General features: G+C 42.7%; 1 protein-coding gene across 3 annotated transcripts in view; it reads left to right on the forward strand.

Moving 5' to 3' along the window:
• The window catches only part of LOC142563628 (uncharacterized), a 36,360-nt gene that overhangs the window by 1,545 nt on the left and 16,803 nt on the right, over positions 1-18,012 (forward strand). The window contains exons 2-8 of one of the 3 annotated variants that reach the window (XM_075674199.1): positions 1,178-1,259; positions 4,073-4,201; positions 5,874-5,934; positions 6,030-6,092; positions 8,678-8,723; positions 16,182-16,272; positions 16,367-16,439. In XM_075674199.1, the coding sequence (XP_075530314.1) occupies positions 1,178-1,259; positions 4,073-4,201; positions 5,874-5,934; positions 6,030-6,092; positions 8,678-8,723; positions 16,182-16,272; positions 16,367-16,439 (545 nt within the window). Of the gene's footprint in view, positions 1-1,177; positions 1,260-4,072; positions 4,202-5,873; positions 5,935-6,029; positions 6,093-8,677; positions 8,724-8,760; positions 8,899-16,181; positions 16,273-16,366; positions 16,440-18,012 lie in introns of those variants that run through there. The other 2 variants (XM_075674202.1, XM_075674200.1) reach the window with 2 other exon arrangements.

An 18,012-nucleotide genomic window follows, 5' to 3' on the forward strand; every position in this document is an offset into this window, starting at 1 on the left:
CGTCGTATAACATATTGCAACAAAGCTACCTTCAATTTCCACTGTTTCATGCGATAACTGATCAGATATGCCTCTGTAACCTAGAAGCTTAACATAGGGGCGTCAAGAGAATCACTGCTAAATCAGTTCATATTGAATAACCTTTCCAAATTCGTATCACACACAGAAAAAATCTTTGATGTGGCACTAGGAGTGACAATTTGATGTGGATTTCATGGCGTTCTGTATTTAATGTGATTTTCATGTGCAAAATCAGGTTGCTTTCACCTTTTATTGCAATCATAATTCTTTATTTCATAAGTATTAACAAGCACTTGTTCAGAGCAGACAAGTCAAATTCTGTGATACTATGGGACAGTGGTTGGTTAACTTCAATTTAGTGAATCTGTCTAATTTTTTATGCCAATTCTTGCTTACCTGGCATCTCCTTACCATAACACTGACCCAATTGCTAGTTTACTTTGTGAGAACACAAAAAAGGATTAAAGGTTAAGCTGAATGAGTTATATCTTTGGAATGACAGAAAGGTTGGCTTTGTTTTGGTTGGAGGCTTGGTGAGCCAGAACATATGTAGGATATAGTTTGAAGGGGAGACAACGGTCCTGTCACCTTTAGGTTTCAGTACCAGCTTACCCTCAAGTGGATTTTGACAGCACCTGCTTGATGCTAGTTAATTGTTTATAGTGAACAATTGCAGTATGTTCTAAAAAAACTGCAGACTCAGCCCAAGAGAACACCTCAGCCTAGGAACTGCCAACTTCTTCACTGAAATGAGAATTTCTGAAGGTAATTTGACATCCCCAGTGTAGCAGGCAAGGCAAATTCAAGGAGAGTATACTTTAGTTTTACCAGCTCATATTCAAGCTATCTTGACAAAAATACCAGTCAAAAACAGTTCCTGAAGCTCTTCAATCTGCTGTTAACCATCAATCTGTGCTTTATATTTCTTATTAGTGTTAGCACCAATCTACTCTGTACTTCATTAAGATATCAAACTGCTTTGTGAGAAATCGTTCAGTGGTGTTCACCACACATTCATGCTTCCACCATAACATCTTTGAGTATTTCAAAACATTACTGAGGCAGTCTACGCTTGCGTACGCTCTTGTGTTTGCAAGTGGGGTAGTGTTTGTTTTGTTTTGTGTGCATTGCAATGCTCCTTGACTAGCTGCAACAGCACCCAGCTCTGTATCAACACTGCCATTGTCTACATGCATCGATTCTACTACTACCACTCGTTCACCAAGTTCCACAGAAATGTAAGTGTTATCTTTCTTGTGCTCATATTGTTGCACCACCCACTGCTGTTTTAAATGAGCTCAAGCAGTAAGTGCTTGTATTATGCACAGGTTCACGATAAAATTACTATGGGGAGGTCTGTGCCAACTTAATATAACAGTTCCCTTGTACTATCTGCAAGTGTACAATAAGATTCCTAGGAGATCTGGCCCGGCATAACATAATTCCTTTTGCTTGATTCCATTCCTTCCTTACCAACAGTCACTCATGACTGTGCAATCTTGGTGATAACTAATAGGTGGAATGCTGCTCTAGCTATCAACGAAGCACAAAAAGAAATTGGAATAGTTATGCTGTTCCAGTTCTGGCTCAGCATTCATTGCTTCTTTGAGATTGTAGTAGGCTTCTTTGAGGCATATTGCAGCTTGTAGTTCATCGAAGTTCAGTTGTCTTGTAAGATTGCCTCAAATGTGCGTTTACAGTAGGGACATGTTTAAAATTTGCAGAAGGTTTGTTAAATTGCATAATTTTCCACACTAAACTAGTCGTGATGGTTCAGATTGTATGTGTCACTAAATCTAGACAACACTTGGACAGTGATATTTGCAGATTGAAGGAGTTTGTGACATTCTCCACTTTTTTTTTGTTCTGCAGCATTCTGAGAGTAGTCAAATAGAAGTACTTAAAAGACGATTGAATGTAATTCATGTTTTACAATATGGCTGGCAAATTAGCTTTAAAGGTAATAACATACAAAGTTGGAAACATGTTCAAAGTGAACAGGGGGAAGCTTGTACTAGACATTATTCCCATGCTGGCTTAAGTTTTTGTGCTGGGGCGCGCATGCAGGCAGTAAAGGCAGCCTCTCATAGTCTTAGTATGAAGATCTTGCTTTATGTACCCTTGCATTAGGAAGAGGTGTGAGTAGAAAGTTTCAGCACTGCATTCATGATATCATGTGTGTTGCACGCGAGTGCTTTGTGGACTGTGTCATGACAGTGCTTTCTGTACATGAGACTGCCCATACAAGCAAGCAAGCTGCTGAGAGCGATGCGCACTGCCCTTCTATATACAGGTGTAAGAACCATATCTGTGCTGTACACTCGCATGCAATGTTCCATTTCTGTGGCCTTGTGCGCAAAATACAAATCTCGTTGCTTGCAGCTGCACGGCACATGTAATGCGTAAAATATAACGTCAAGAGTTTGCAAGCACTACAAAACCCTGATGTTTGCGCAGTGCTTGCAGGAAATAGAAAAGAAGCCGCACAAGCATCCACATTTCCTTGGAGAGCATGTTCAAACTGAATACATACCAACTTGCCCAGCTCTGAATCCAAATGCATTACCAACCATCAGTTCCTTTGTGCTATGTTATTGTGTTTGAACTTGCACATGTGGCATGCTTCATATTCCAAAGGACGGACTGGTGGGCTAGTTGGTATGGCATTGTTTACACAGTAGTACAGAAGCACACGGGCTTGAAGGAGCACACAGGTGGCGAAAGAAAAAGAAATAATGCTGTATCCTGTCTGTTTCTTTTGCAGTCTGTGGGCTTTTGTGCTACTGTGTAAATAATCCTTCATATTACTTGCACTTCATCTGCTGAGCAAAGTGTTGTTGCGCTTTGATTGCTGATGTTAGTAATCTCACGGAGGCAGAATCAAAAATGCTTGCACGCCTAGTTTGTGGTGAACCCCAAGATGTTGAAATTAATCTAAAGCCCTCTGGTGCAACAGCCCTCTAGGCCAATTTATTCAGTTTTGGCACATGTCATTATTATATGTTGTTATAGCTTGCACATTTATGCTTCCAGCTCTCACACTATTGGCTTATTATGCACCAGTCGGTGGCGTTAACAGCTTGAAATATCGTGCTCGCTAAGAGGGACACCACTGTAGAAATTAATACTTCGGTGTAATGTTTTATGCACGAAGGACAGGCACTACTAAGGAAATTTGTTGCAAAATTGCACCTTTTCTCTTGGTAATGGTGTCGTGAAGGGCCTGCAGTCAATTTTGATGACACGTGGATTTCCGCATCACACCACCATTACAGTGTGACGGCTGCAACCAGAAATTTGAGCCTGCAGCCTTTTTCTCGATTACTGATGCTGTAGTTTCTGCTAAGTCAATGTCGTGGGCCTTGACAGACAAGAATAAGACAGGGTACTTGTGTTTGCGTCGACCTTGCGTGTGTTTTGGTCTCCAGAAACTGTCAATCTAGCATATTTCTTGTTTTGACAACATTTTTTTCCTTGTTTTGTGTGTGCAATGTAGCGCGAACAAGGCATGCAAGAAGACAACAAAGAAGACAGTAGACACAGTGCTACATTTGTAGCACTGTGTCATAGTGGTTAGTACTAACATGGCTTTGTTATACCTGTCTTGCTTGCCCTGTTTGCACTGTACCATGCATAATGCAGCACCAGCCACTGTCCAGCACCAACTTGGGTGTGGGCTACTAGGACACTTTCTTGGGAGGTGCGCTATTGATAACTGCTCTAAATGAGATTATTTAATATGCTCATTCAAGGCTTAACGCTGCTAACAGTTTGTTTTGGTAGTTGAGCAGGTAGCTGTTGCGGTATTGTTAGCCACTGTGACTTTGGCACAAGCTCGGGAAGTTGCATCGTATAAGTGATTCCCACTGGTGGGCAATAAAGTTGCAAACAGTGCGATTGAAAATGTTAAATATTAAATTAATTTGCAGCATGCTGGTGCACTTGACACCCACTGTTGCAGCTCGTGTGCATTGTTTAGGCGATGAAAATTTCGGCTAGAAAAACTTGGCTGTCTGCACTGCCTTGAGCATTGCATGCTTCTTGCGTGCAGTCCATAGCAGCCTGTGCACTGTTCCTGGCTGCCAAAGTAGAAGAACAGCCGCGCAAGCTGGAGCACGTCATCAAGGTGGCCCACATGTGCTTGCACCGGGACGCTCCCCCGCTCAACCCCGCCAGCGAGGTAAGTTGGACTTGACATCATGTGGATTAGCTCTCTTTACGAAGTCACATGGCGACAAGCTTTGCTGCACTGTTGTCTACCATATCCCTTTCAGTGTGGTCTGCAATTGGCCTTCATGACGTAAGAGCACAAAATATTGAAGGCAGTGCACATGAAAGGGAAAATTGTCATCCACCTGACGGTAGCATGAAAGCTACAAAGGAAACCCATATAGTTTTCTCAGAAAGAAAGCTTCGCAGTTCACAGAAACCTTGTCCTGGTCCAGATGTAGAGTGTGGGACCAATGCATTTCTGAGATGGTCTCTCTAACATCTGAGCTAGCCAGGAGGCTAGCAGGTTCCAGAGTGAGGCTGAATTAATAGGCAACTCGAAGCACAGAGGTACTGAATGTGGCAAATCAATTCTGTGGAAGCTCGCAAGGTGGAGCAAGGTTCACGAAAGGGAAAATTGTCATTCACCTTACAGTGGCATGAAGCTACATAAGCTAGTGAAACTGCTAGTTTGTAGAAAAAAAGTATTATAGTAAACAATTTAGGGTGGCCTGACACTTTTCAGTAGTTTTTCAGTTTAAAGTTGCAGTAAGGTCGTGCCAAGTCAAATAGAATTGTCCCCCCCACGCTTCCCACAGTGTTTGAACAATTGCAATGCAAATTTCATGTTTTGTAATCTCGGAATAAAGCTCTTGGGGCTCAAAGTGAAATGTGCGACCCTGTTGGTGTCAAGGAAAAGTATTGGGCTTTCGTGTGCCACAAGTAGCTTTGCCTGATGGAAGGAGAGAGAGCTGCCTCTGAGTGTACCATGAACGCTTTCCCACTGAATTAATCCAGGACTACTTCACAATGAACCGCAGTGTGCTCATGCTTGAAGTAGGAGCAGTCGGCTCACAAATGACAAGGGCTCGTAAAATACTGAAGTTTACACACCTAGGTAGTAGAGGGTACCTAGAACACTTTTCCAACTAATCATAGAACAGCCTCACTATTAAAGAATGTTGTCTCACAAATCTCGTGCCACATAATTTTTTCGAATCCTTCGACAGTAAGTGAAGTTATTGCACTGATGGCTAGCTTTCTTCCTCCTTTCGGCTCTGCCAGCATACTGGAAGCTACACTGCGGAGAAGCCAAGAGGGCGAAGCCCCGGCCAAACGTTGAGTGTCACGGTGGCAAAAGGGCTCGTCCCAGCACCTCGTGGGGGCCGCGGTAGATTACACTATGCAGCACTACACTGTGATTTCGGGGGCCACGTGCAGCCGACGCAGCTATGCACATTGTAATGCACATGATTTTTCTATCTTAATATATTTTTCATTTATTTAACTGAAAATTAGCATTTATGTATTACTGGGATTGCTGTTTGGATCAAGAATTCAGCCAATAGCATTGATGCGTCCGGCTGCTTTCGATGCTGCTGTGCGACAGCATTGTGGAATTGAGGGCAACTGATTTTTTGCTGTTGACTTGACATTGTAAATTTGCTGCTGCATCCAATTCAATAATATTAGGCTCACATGTTCACAGGAGCCTTTGTGACAGATCGACAACATTTTATTACTATGTTCGAAAAGTGCTTCAGGGCCCCTTTAGGTGGCTCAGTTGTAATTTCAGAATTTTCGGGCACTAACTGATGAACTGCCCTGCATTTATTTTTATTTTTTGGACTCACTCATTGCAGGCTTATCAAGAACAGGCATTGGAGCTTGTCCTGAATGAGAACATGATGCTCCAAACATTAGGTGAGGTTGCGGAAGCTGCGCCTATGCTGTTATCACTAAGCAGAATCTGTGCTTGTTGACTAACGAGCTTATCCTGTCATTGATGATCGTTTCAGGATTTGATATTGGGATTGAACACCCACACACCCATGTTGTGAACTTCTGTCAGCTAGTCAGGGGTGAGTACTATTATTGAACTTTTAAGCTGCAATCAGTGTTTTGTTTAGCTACTGTCATGGTTGCAAAAAAATACATTTCACAGCTGGCAGTACAAGTACCATAACATGACAAGAGAACTGCTTAACATTTCCTATGCGGTAAATAAAAGTAACTAATATCAGAGCTGTGCTGCAGTGTGATTGAGTGCAGTGTCATAACAGTACAGAGCTCGCATCTCAGGTGTCATATAATTACGCAGTCTTGCAAAGAAAGTATGCATGGTGCTATGATGATCTCTTATGTGTTACTTTCTAGATCACATTATTTACTTCCACTGTTACTGTTTGTGTGGCCTAGTATATGGCTTGACGATAATTTTTCTAAGCCTTGAGCACCTCAAAGCATGATTCGCTGGTTCAATTCTGCTACCTGTTGCAGATTTCTCTGCATCTTACTCATTTCTTTGACTTACATTGCCTCCATTGCTTTCATGGCAGACTTGTGGTCTGACTCATGACTCCTAATAGCTTATTTTGAAGGGTATCTCACATGTCCGCTGTTTGAACTGGCAAGGGCTGGGGGTTGCGTTACTTGATAGTCGTTGCTGTTATCATTGTGCTCTTAGCCAAAGCTTTGCCAGCACTTTGTATATGTTTTCTCCTGAACACATTGCCTGTTGTGTATTGCTAACGCAGATGCGTTGATGTGCTCCACCTATGCAAGTCCTTTGCATGTTAGGGTGCACCTGGGGGTGCGTTCTTGTACATTTACATTTCTCAAAGGCAGGTATGACCTGCATTAAGTAGGAAATCACTGTTTTTGAAGAGTTTCCTCTGGTATGCTCTGTCAACCATCCACTTCATTTTCAACTTCTTGGTGTGCAAGTTGTCAGTAGCTTGCCAACGGCGCTATACCTCGGCACACCGAGCCCTGCGTTTGGCGCCTGCTTGCCCATCAACTACGGTCTGGTACAAGCTGGAGGAAACAATAGACGACAACCACGTGCACACTCGGAAAGAATTTATTACGATTGCAACTAACACTTCGAGCAGGCCAGGTAGCTATGTAGTTGACATTACTGAGGGTTCCCTTGAAGGGAATAAACGTTAGGGTAAAGAAGGGCTTCCGACTTACCATCTGGGTATATGAGTGGCCGCGTTGATTGCCGCTGCAAAAACACGTTTGGCTAACTATGTGCGAGAAAACGGGAGTGGCAGCGGACTTCTACACTCACCGCTTGTTGGTGACCAAAGAGACCCGGGCGATGTTGAAGGGGTTTCACGTGACACACCCGGTAGCGCTGATAGCGGTTGCGATTCCCATGTGCCACCCGTGAAAGGAAGGTTTCCTCTCTTCCCGACCTGCTTGGCGTGCCTGCGCCCGATGCAACGTTTGCCACGCGTGCAACGGACATGGGACCCGAGGATTTCCACAAAGTTTCTCTTGGCACTGTCTTATCACATCATGTTTGATTGAACTTGTCTCTCCTGGCCTTTTCAGTTACTAGTAGACAACACTCCATTCTTGCTTATGTAATTTGTGCCTTCAAACCATCTCTGTTATAGTTAGCAGTAACTTAAAGGAATATTAAAACGGTATTCTGTTCGGAAGGAAATGACTGTCTAGATAAAGTGCACTGTGATCAATCATGTCATACAGAAATACCTTCATTGTGCATGGGCCAGATTCTGACCTATACAACATGTTATATGGGTTAGAATTTTGTTAAAATGTGAGGGAAAGAAAACTTATGCCTTTGAACTCTGCTGTCGGCGCGCAGCTCTAAAGTATTGTGCACTACTAAGTGAACAAATTGTTTAGTCTTATGAGGCTTGAGGCATCCAGCCCGAATTATTTTGATATAGAAAGTGTAAAGCCTAGCTTGCTTTCTCCTGGTCATGACATATGGGCTACGGATTCACTCAAAATTACCGAATGCTCACTGAAGTTAAAGGAAAACATTGTTGTACGTGCACAAAGTGAATTGCTGGAATCTTGTGGCTAGCCACTTATTGTGGACGACCATGAATGTGCAACATGTTCAAGGTTCTTAGTGGTACTTGAAACCCCTGAAAGCCTTTGAATCTGAAACTGCCATATTCAAGGCCTTGAAACTTCTTTACACAGTGCTTAAAAATCTTTGAACTTTGGGCTAAAATTAGTGGGTTTTGATGATCTGACAGTGAGGTTTGTGCAAGCCATGACTCGAGCCAATGCAATCTGATCAGCTTCTTTGTGGTAGCGAGCCATCTTGTCTTTTGTGGCTGATTATAGTTTATGCTATAAAGGCTTGATAAGCATGAACATAAATTTAAAAAAGAATAATTGCTTATTGTTAAAGATGATGATATATTTTCAAGCTTATCTTTAATCCTTAAAAGTGCTTTGTCATTGCCTTGAAAGCCCTTGAATTTTTTCCACAAAAGCTGCCAGAGACCCTGGATAATATTGTGTTGCCTGACTGGTTATAAACTATGGATCTGTTGTACTGCCCAGTTTTGATTTATGAGCTTGGTAGCTCCGTCTGTAGCTAAGGCGGTGTGCGTCGGGTGTACACTGTCTCATTGCTTTTTAATTTTTTTTCCCCTGCTGTGGCGGTCTGCAGCTAGCAAAGACTTGGCCCAGACCTCCTATTTCATGGCTACAAACAGGTATACCATTGGTCTGTGTCTGCATGTATCGTTTTGCATTGACACATGGCGCAGAAGGTGCATGACCTTTAGCTGATGGATGCCTGAGGCCCAAACAAGTGGTGTCTTGCCATGCGCTGTATAAAAGTTCACGTCGCAAAATGGTCTCATAGCTGAGCTTACCATTTCTAAGCCGGTGAGAAATGGTCATTTTTCAATGTAGAGATTTCTGTAGCAAATTCTGGCGCTCGTGTCTATGGGAGCAGCAAGCTTGGCAACGTAGCCAGTACGGGAATGGTTGGCAGTGTACGCGGATTTGCTTAAGCTGCGTCCTCCTGGTGGCTTGGTGACTTTTCAATTGGGTCATTTCTTAGTAAAGTACAACCTTTTTGAATGCAACAGTTTGCAATGATTGTGCATACGCTCAGATGGTTATTGCCTTGATTTCTTGCAAATTTAGAAAGATAAAGTGTAGTAAATGACACTAAAAGAATGTCTGACGCCACAAGGTTACGTAACTTCATGTGTGGCGCCCATCATTCTTGTGGTAGCTGAATGGTTGCAGCGCTAGAGTTTCCTCTCATTTTGGGGGAAATCATTTTTGATTGTGGGTTAATATGTGGCATTCACTTGTGGACAGCTTACTCGGCTGGTGAAGGGAAAGTTGCTGCATAAGCAGAGCTTCTATGCATGTGTTACTGCATCAAGTAGTGCGGCAGAGTTTGGCAGTGCTTTCTGTTTTTCAGAGTAGATGCTGAGTTGGCACAGCTTGCTACTTGTGACGGTTTGGCATTAACTAAGACACAGAAAAGAATTAATTTGGACTAACATTGAGTGGTGTATTTTCTTGCCCTATTTTCTTATAAATGTTGTAATAAAGGGATGCTAAAAATAACATTTGTTTTAGCCGTATCAGTAACACATGCACTTTGCCTCCATAGCTTTTCCTTGGTAATGCAGAGAGTTGTCCACAAGTGTACATAACCAGGATTGAGGTGGGAGTAACTGCTGCTGTTGAGCTCGCTTACTATTGCGGTTCTCGGATGGGATAATCTTGAAGCTGCAGCCTATTGTGTTTACAGTAAGTTGCTAATGACAGGCGTGTGCATCAGATACACTCATTATCGCTATCTTGTGATCCCTGTCAAACTAGGTGTAGTTGAGCTGAACTTGCCTACCCATTGTGGCATTGTTCGGACATGCTTTCTTCAGAGGCAGTCACTGTCTAAGCACTACAACATATCCCCCCCCCACCTTGCCATCAATTCTGATGCCACTGTGTTTCCACTGGTACATGCATCCAGAACATACATAAAATTGCTGCTTGCAATGAGGAGGTAGATATATATATATGAAAACTTTGTGTGTGCAAGTGCCAATAGCGCACTTGAAATACTTTACTCCATTTGCTAATACACAAGCTCTCAGACTTGTTTTGTGAATGTAAAAATCAGAAAATGCTGCATATTTCTATACTTCTTGGCACATTTTTTTACTTCCAGAGTTTAATTCTATTGTTTCTATCGTTTAAAATGCTGTAGGCTGAAACAGGCTTCCTAATGTATTGCTGAAGTGATTAACAAAGGGGTAAAGTGAAGTTTAGGAAGACTCGGTACTGATCGTTAACTGATTACCGACAGCATTGCAAAAAAATTACAAAAGAACAGCGCCACCACCATAGCTGCTAACTCTCCCGAATTTGGGCTTGTGCTATGACTTTACAAATATGTCAAGCTTTACGAAAATGTTTTTTAAGGCATTGAAAGATGGAGCAAGCATGATTGAAGAAAACAAATGCATACAAGAAAGAAGTGGTGGTGCAGGTGCTGGCATGTTGTGGCAATGCAAGACCCCAAACAGAGGGCTACATGCTTCTTGCAAATTTATTCAATTTATTTATACATTTATTTATACAAGTACCTGCAGCGCCACAAGGGCATTATTGCAGGGGGGGACAAATTGAAGAAAAGTGAACATGTGGCAAAAACTTGATACAGCAGAGCACAGGTGGTAAGAGTAACAAAATACGTAATATAATATAATAATACGTAATATAATATTCAATTTCCACAAGCAAGCCAAATTGGCAAAAGCAGACTCAAAATGTCACTAAAAATGCCACCGGAAAAAAAAAATTAGGCGACTCAAAATGTCACTTAAAAGCAGAGTTTCTTTCTTTTGTTCGTTCTTTCTTATTGATTGATTTATTTAAAACAATATACAGATTGTCTTATGTGACACGGCTAAAGGGAAACATTTGCCTGACTAAGCCGTGACACCTTACAGTGGCAGCAAAATGCCAATGGCAGGCGTTCAGAAGAGCACGCATGAAATTAAAGTAGTACACATTTTTAAACGCTTCAGTACACAATTCACATCAAAAGAACGAAAACTGTATCGCTTCTGAGTCGCCGTTCTGCCTAGCTTGCTGCTCCTTATGTGTTGCGTGTAAACATAAAACATAAAGGTGCATATAGTATATACCATAAGAGGGATGTGCCCATGGCAAAAGATAAAAATAAAATGATATGCATGCAGCTCGCTTCCCTTTTGCCCTCACCCCACTCCCTTTGTCATACCCATGAGTGTTTTTAGGAGTTTGACGTTATCAGATTGCTTGGTATAGCACTGCTGTAGTGCAACTTGATAACGGACTAGTTTGGCCAGGTGACTGATAAGAGAGTGCCTGGCTCTGACACCTGCCGTTTACGCACAAGACCTTGCACTCTAGAAATATATCAATTTTGTGTGTGTTGGATGGTTATAAAGGCTGTGCACGAGGGGGTACCGAAAAGAAACTGGAATAGTGCTGCGCTGGGTGGAGCTACTGTAATGTCCTGTTAGGCAAGCGTTGCGCCACTCGTTGAGTTCATCGCATGCGGTGGCTTCTCCCCAGCAGGGCTTCCCCGGGTGCAGGGATTCTCTTTCTGAAACGAGTTTCGTGCACTCCTCATTTTTTGTGATGGCCGATTTAAGTGAACAGCGTGCTGCGGCTATGAAATTTTGTTTCTTGCTCGAGAAAGATGCCGCCCAGACTGTTGAGGTGTTAAACACTGCTTACAAGGTCGGTGTTGTTAATCAATCCTTTTATTTAGAAGTACTGAAGAGATTGTGTAACAGTATGTGACACTAAAGTCCTGATTTGTGGAAGTCGGGGACTGGGTTTTCCCCCACCACAACGCACAAGCTCACGCAGCCATCTCAGTGCGGCAGTTTTTGGCAAAAAATAGCATGACTCCCTTGGGGGGCCCACACCCCTTACTCACCTGACTTCGCTCCATGCAACTTTGTTTTCTTGAATGAAGAAGAACATGGAAAGACTGCGATTTCATGACGTAGAAGAGGTGCAGGAAAAAAATGAGGAAGGAGCTATCAGGGCTGTCAAAACAGACCGAATTGGAGAAATGTTTCGAAGAATGGAATCGCAGATTGGACAAATGTATTAAGTGTAATGGAGATTACTTTAAAGGTGATAACATTGTTTTGTAAAAAATAAACAAACACAGCTTTTAAGGAAGAAGAAGAGTGATAGTTTGGGCTAGTTGGTTTTTCCACGAGTCTGTGTGGTGTAGCGTGAAGCGGGACAAGGGACACAGAAAAAGCGTTTGTCCTCGTTTTCTTGTCCTGCTTCGCGCTGCACCACACACTCTTTTGAAAAAGGATTCTGGTTAATTTTGGGTACCCCCTTCATATTTTAGGTAGTTGTGACATATGTTATTGCTGTGTAACAGTTATCATGCTTAAATTTTTTTTCAAAATAACAAATTTATGCAAAACTTAACCGAGGGCCTAAAGGAAAGGTCTGCTTCTTACCGTCTCTTAGAATGTTACTCTTCCTTTTAAATGCAGCAAATTTATTGAAACTGCTTCAGCAGCTGCCTCGTTTGAGCACTTTCTTTTTGGATTTGTGTGTACTTGAATCTGAAAAATCTTCCTGTTAATGGTGTGATTTATTAACAATGGCACACATGCACGCGCACACACGCCCACGCACACCAAGACAACCTTTGCTTTTCTCCCCAAAACTGCGTTGTAAAAATTAGCTTTGTCATTTTTGCTATTTGTGTCTCTTTCAAATGCCTCTGTGTCCCGCTTATGTTTCTTCATGATTTTTTCCTAATTTTGTTTTACATTTCACTATGTTGCAGCCTTTTGTTCCGTCCACAAATTTGTGTTTCCTCTTAATGAAATAGGCTGGAACATTTAAAAGAATTTGCTACTTCTACCTGGATGTTGCTTGAGTAAGAGCTCCAAGTGTACGTGGTTTTACTGATTAAACTGCTGTTTAGTTTGTACTCTAATTTTACACAGACAGTGTGTGCAGCTTAAAAGACCCCTCACCAGGCCACGTAGCAAATTTTGGTTATTCACTGGAAGTTATCTGTCCTCTAAGGACTCTACCGCAAGAATGTTTTTCACATTAGTTAATTAATAGCAGAGATAGAAATATTTGATGTGCCGCGAACCCATGATTCTAGTAGGTGAGTGTCACTGCCAATATAAACACTCTTTCAACATGTAGCCGCCTCCCCACCCCGACCTCAACAGGGCACAGGCCACCATGCTTCGCAGACGGCAGACCGATTCCGTTCTCAGTCATTCTAGGCTTTACTTAATCACTGGCAGGGATTACGACCCCGTCTGTACTAAGTGCGACCACGGAGTGTTTGCCACTTGGGCACACATTCTCTGGGGATGCGAGGGTGACCCTCCCCCACAATCATTACTGCCAGCTCCCTCCGAGGAGGGTTGGACAAGCGCATACAAGAAAAAACAACTGGCACTCGTCTCGTGGGCCCAAGGCGTTGCTCCCACCTGGGAGCCACACTAGACCTACCTGCCCTAACTTCCAACCCTCCAGTGGCAAATAAGGTTGTTTCTCTCTCTCTCTGAACATGCCCCATCTAGTCCCTGCAAGCAAAATTCCTTCCCTGTGTTCTCCCGTGCTGGAACCAGAGGATCACATGACGTATACATTGCGAGCCCCAACTGCGCTTTTTTCCTTGCACGTTTTTGCTGAGTGGCACACATCCGGTGATGGTCTTGCATGCAAGCTGTTGCGTTTGTCTTGTTTTGCGCAGCTGGATAATTTTCTGTGCTCTGCGCGAGAACATCTGATTAGTGGTATAAATCAGTGCCACAAGCACTGAGGCAGGCATGAGAGCATGAAAGAGCATGATTGCGACGCTGCAACATTGTTCTCTACGCGTGACTGTACGAGGTGGGAACAAGCAGACAAAATGGAAGTATACCTCTCTTTCTGTGGTACAAAGTAAAGCAAAAACTTGCAGACATTCAGTTTGTGTTTTATTATTTCCATATACTTTAATTCATCTGACGTAATAGTTCTGCGGAAATCCGCAAGGTGGAGGGAAGTGATTAATAAACGGAAAATGAGACATCCACCCAACTGTAGCAATTGCTACAAAGGAAACCCATACGGGTTCCTCGAAAGGAAAGCCTCAAAAAGCCAGGACAAATTTTTCTTCAACTGCGAGGCTTTTCTTTCGAGGAACCTGTATGGGTTTCCTTTGCAGCAATTGCTACGATTGGGTGGATATCTAATTTTTCGTTTATTAATTACTTTGCTCCATCTTGCAGGTTTCCACAGAACTATTTCGTCAAACTCTTGCCTTTGCTTCAAGTTGTCGATAAATTTGACTTTACCCTGCCATCTGCTAGCTACCTGGCTAGCTCAAATGGTAGAAGCAGCTACCCCGGAAAGGCGGTGGTCCCGGGTTCGAGTCCTGGACCAGGATGAGTTTTTCTTTGGCTGCAAGGCTTTTCTTTCGAGGAACCTGTGTGGGTTTTCTTTGTAGCAATTGCTAAGATTGGATGGATGTCTCATTTTCCATTTATAATTTAATTCGTCTATTAAAGCAACGGATTAAACAAATAACTTATGTTGCCTTGAATAATTCTTGTAGTCACATGTCACTGTGAGTGACACGTCGCGGGATTGTATTCCAGCAGCGGCAGCTGCATTCTGATGGGGACGAAATGCGAAAGCACCTGTGTACTTGGATTTAGGAGCACGTTAAGAAACCTCGGGTGGTCCAAATTTCTGGAGTCCCCACTACGGCGTGCCTCATAATCAGATGGTGGTAAAACCCCATAATGTTTAATTTCACTGTGTGGGACGTCACAGCAGTGCCATGATGTAGGCGCACTTGTCCAAATGACGTCGACACTCTGGCTGGGATGACGACACCCACGAGGAGAAGAGTAAATGGCATTTGGTACAAAATTTAAGCTCCTTCTTGCAGCGCATAGGAGTGTAATACTTAGCAGAAACCATCGTTGACAGACTTTGTATGCACTGCACTTGTCAGCTCAAAATGACCAGACCTGGTGAGAGGCCCTTTAGTGCATTGTTTGGGTACATCACTTGCATGTTTGATCCAAAATAAATTGTGTGTCGTCTGAAACGTTGACAGAAAGTGTAGTTTTTGTGGGAACAGAATGGTATGGGGGTCAGACGAGAAAAATGCCCTCGGTTTCACTGTGAGAGTGAAAGACAATTTGTTTTGTTGCTGCAAGATTTTTTTTTTTTCACCGTGGGTGTCGAATTTTTAAAAATGTTTTTTGAAACTGGCAGGTAAATCGTTCCAAACAGTATTAAACTGCACACACTGGAGTAAAATGTTTTTTGCCAATTCCAACCAAACCAGGTTTGCTTTCAACAGTAACTTTATTTTATTATCAGTACAAACTTACTCTGGCAAGTCTACCTTCATTGTCATCACCGTTTAAGCAAGACCTCTTTCTTATGTTCTAATGTTTGAAATACATTGAAGTCAGTGTGGTTATAATTGTGCTCATTTGACCTGTGTACCCACGATTACTTGGTTTGTTTGTATGATGTTCCTCTTTACTGGTGTTCTTTTCTGTGTTCCCCTTATCATAACTCTTAACTGTTTGACTATGCAGTGTGTTGTGGCATGCTTATGCATTCAGACTTTGTGTTAACTATCAAGAGGCCCCCTTGCAGTGATGCAGTACGGGGCCTTTTGAGTGTTTCATAAACTTCTTAGGAAAAATACAGTACTTCATGTGACATGTTTAGGTAGACGTACAGTAGTGAACAAAGACATGTTTTGCATTTGAGTCCTGTATGCTAAACTGCTCAGAATGTTGGTGCTGCGTTGTGCCAACATAAGGTGTTGAGGCATTCCTGTATAAGCTGTAATCAATCCTGTAACACTAATTTGAGCGCTATCTTTAACGGTGGGTCATACTGAGCTGGATTGTACAGACTGTACTGAGTGTTATATAAGTGAACCTGAGCACAAATGAATAAGCAATTTAGTCGGGAGTAGTGTACACCTGGAGCTCTTAGTTAAGCAGCATTCAGTATGAATTCTCTTCAAAGTGTCAGTCTGGACAATGGCCAAGAGCTTAGGGTGCGTGCATGCGACATATATTTCTTGTCCCACCTCTGTGGGGGGAGCTGACGTGCTGTGTGTCTTTCCTGCTCAGCCTGCACCTGACGATGATGTGCCTGCAGTACAAGCCTCGAGTGGTGGCCTGCCTGTGCATCCACCTGGCCTGCAAGTGGTCCAACTGGGAAGTGAGTGGCTTTGCTGCACGCTTCCCAGTGATTGCCCAGGGACCTCCAGTCTCGGTTCTGGACATTTTTGCGGAGCTTGTGTGGCCCTTTGCAGATACCCAAGTCCAGCGAGAACAAGGACTGGTTCTGGTACGTCGAGCAGAGCTGCACCGCGGAGCTGCTTGAAGGTCAGTCTTCTTGCCCCAGCCTGTCGGTGCTGGTGGCTCCCGCCTGCAGCAGCCTGGCTGGTTGGTTAAGGTGTTTACTATAACCTGGCATTACCTGAAAGCCCACAGAGTTTCCTACACGCAGTGTGTATTCTCGTGTTAGGGCTGCACTTTGCCTTTTTCCCCCTTGAGTGAGGGCCTGTATATTTAAGGTACGACCTCATACGCGAGTAAAAGGTAAACAAATTTATACCTGCTTCGAAAAACTGACGCGCTTGCCACAGTGTGCGACAGCTGTCACGAAAAAATCTGTTTGTATGGGCGTAACAAGAAAAAAACACCCATCATGCTTGTCCTATTCTATAAACAGCTTACCTTTAACAAAAGTCAGACAACATAAATATCTAGGTATCACGCTGTGTTCTCACCTGAAGTGGGACTAAGCTAAGCTTAGTCGATAAGCTTCAACATGCCCATGAGCAGGAATGAGGAGAGGAGCAGTGTGCTTGTGATATTGCTTCAGATAATTCTCAGCCTGTTCTTTCTGCATGCTTGCCACCATTGTCTGCATAAATGCACCTTGCAGACTCGAAAGAGCAAGAGAAACACAACTGCTCTCTGCAACAGCAAGTTTACTCTTAATTAGAGATAGTGCAATACGAGGCCAGGTGCTGTACATGGGAGAGTCCAAGTGAAGAAGGGACAACTGGCGCTCTTGCTCTGTCAACAGGGTCATCATAGTGGTCGGCTCGAATTTGTGTTGCTTGCTTTTATGCCTATCTTCGGTTCCGCTCTGTGTGATGGGCCATATAACTATAAGGCTGGTTTAAGTTGAAAGGAGGTGGAGGGGGGGACACTGCTGTTGAAATAGTGTTCAATATTAATTAAATGTTACAGTCCTACTAAGATGTTTGTGCTGACCTCAAATGTGTAAATAGTTTTGCTGTAAGTCAATTAGTTCCTAAGATAATTAACACTTCACTTTGAGTGTTTAAGGCCACAATTAAGTATAAATGGTATGATAAAAATTATTTGAAGGCATGGTTAGATCGCATAAAGATTAAGGGATGAAGTATAGCAAGCACTTTTTTGATCTGATCATCAATAGATATGTTACAGTCGATTGACCACAAAATATTGCAACCATGTGGCAGAAAATGTTGCAAAATATTTAATTTCTGAAATGAAAACAAAATTCTGCTTGCTATACTTCATAGAGTACACATTAGGTTCTGTTCTGCAAACAAAATTTAGTACAGTCTGTTTTTGGTGTTGAGGTATCAAGGCTTGAGTATTGGATGGAGGCTAAAATATGCGTTATAAGAAAAAGAAACAGCACTAAATATAAGGGGACATGGCCACCGGAGCAAAAATTTTTGTTATCCGCTCTAGACACATGAAACATGCAGGACACATCTAATCTTGTGTGCTGATTACAAATATGCAATTAGTCTTTTTTTCTAAATCATTGAACAAAGTTACAATTCTTGTGTTAAAAATTTGGGATGTGACTTAAAAAAATTTACTGCAACAACACAGCTAAAAGTAAGCAAGTATGTCCCATAGACACACTTAGCATTCTGATGTGTGCATC

The sequence above is a fragment of the Dermacentor variabilis genome, chromosome 11 (genome assembly GCF_050947875.1).
Source record: "Dermacentor variabilis isolate Ectoservices chromosome 11, ASM5094787v1, whole genome shotgun sequence".
Classification (NCBI taxonomy): Eukaryota; Metazoa; Arthropoda; class Arachnida; order Ixodida; family Ixodidae; genus Dermacentor; species Dermacentor variabilis.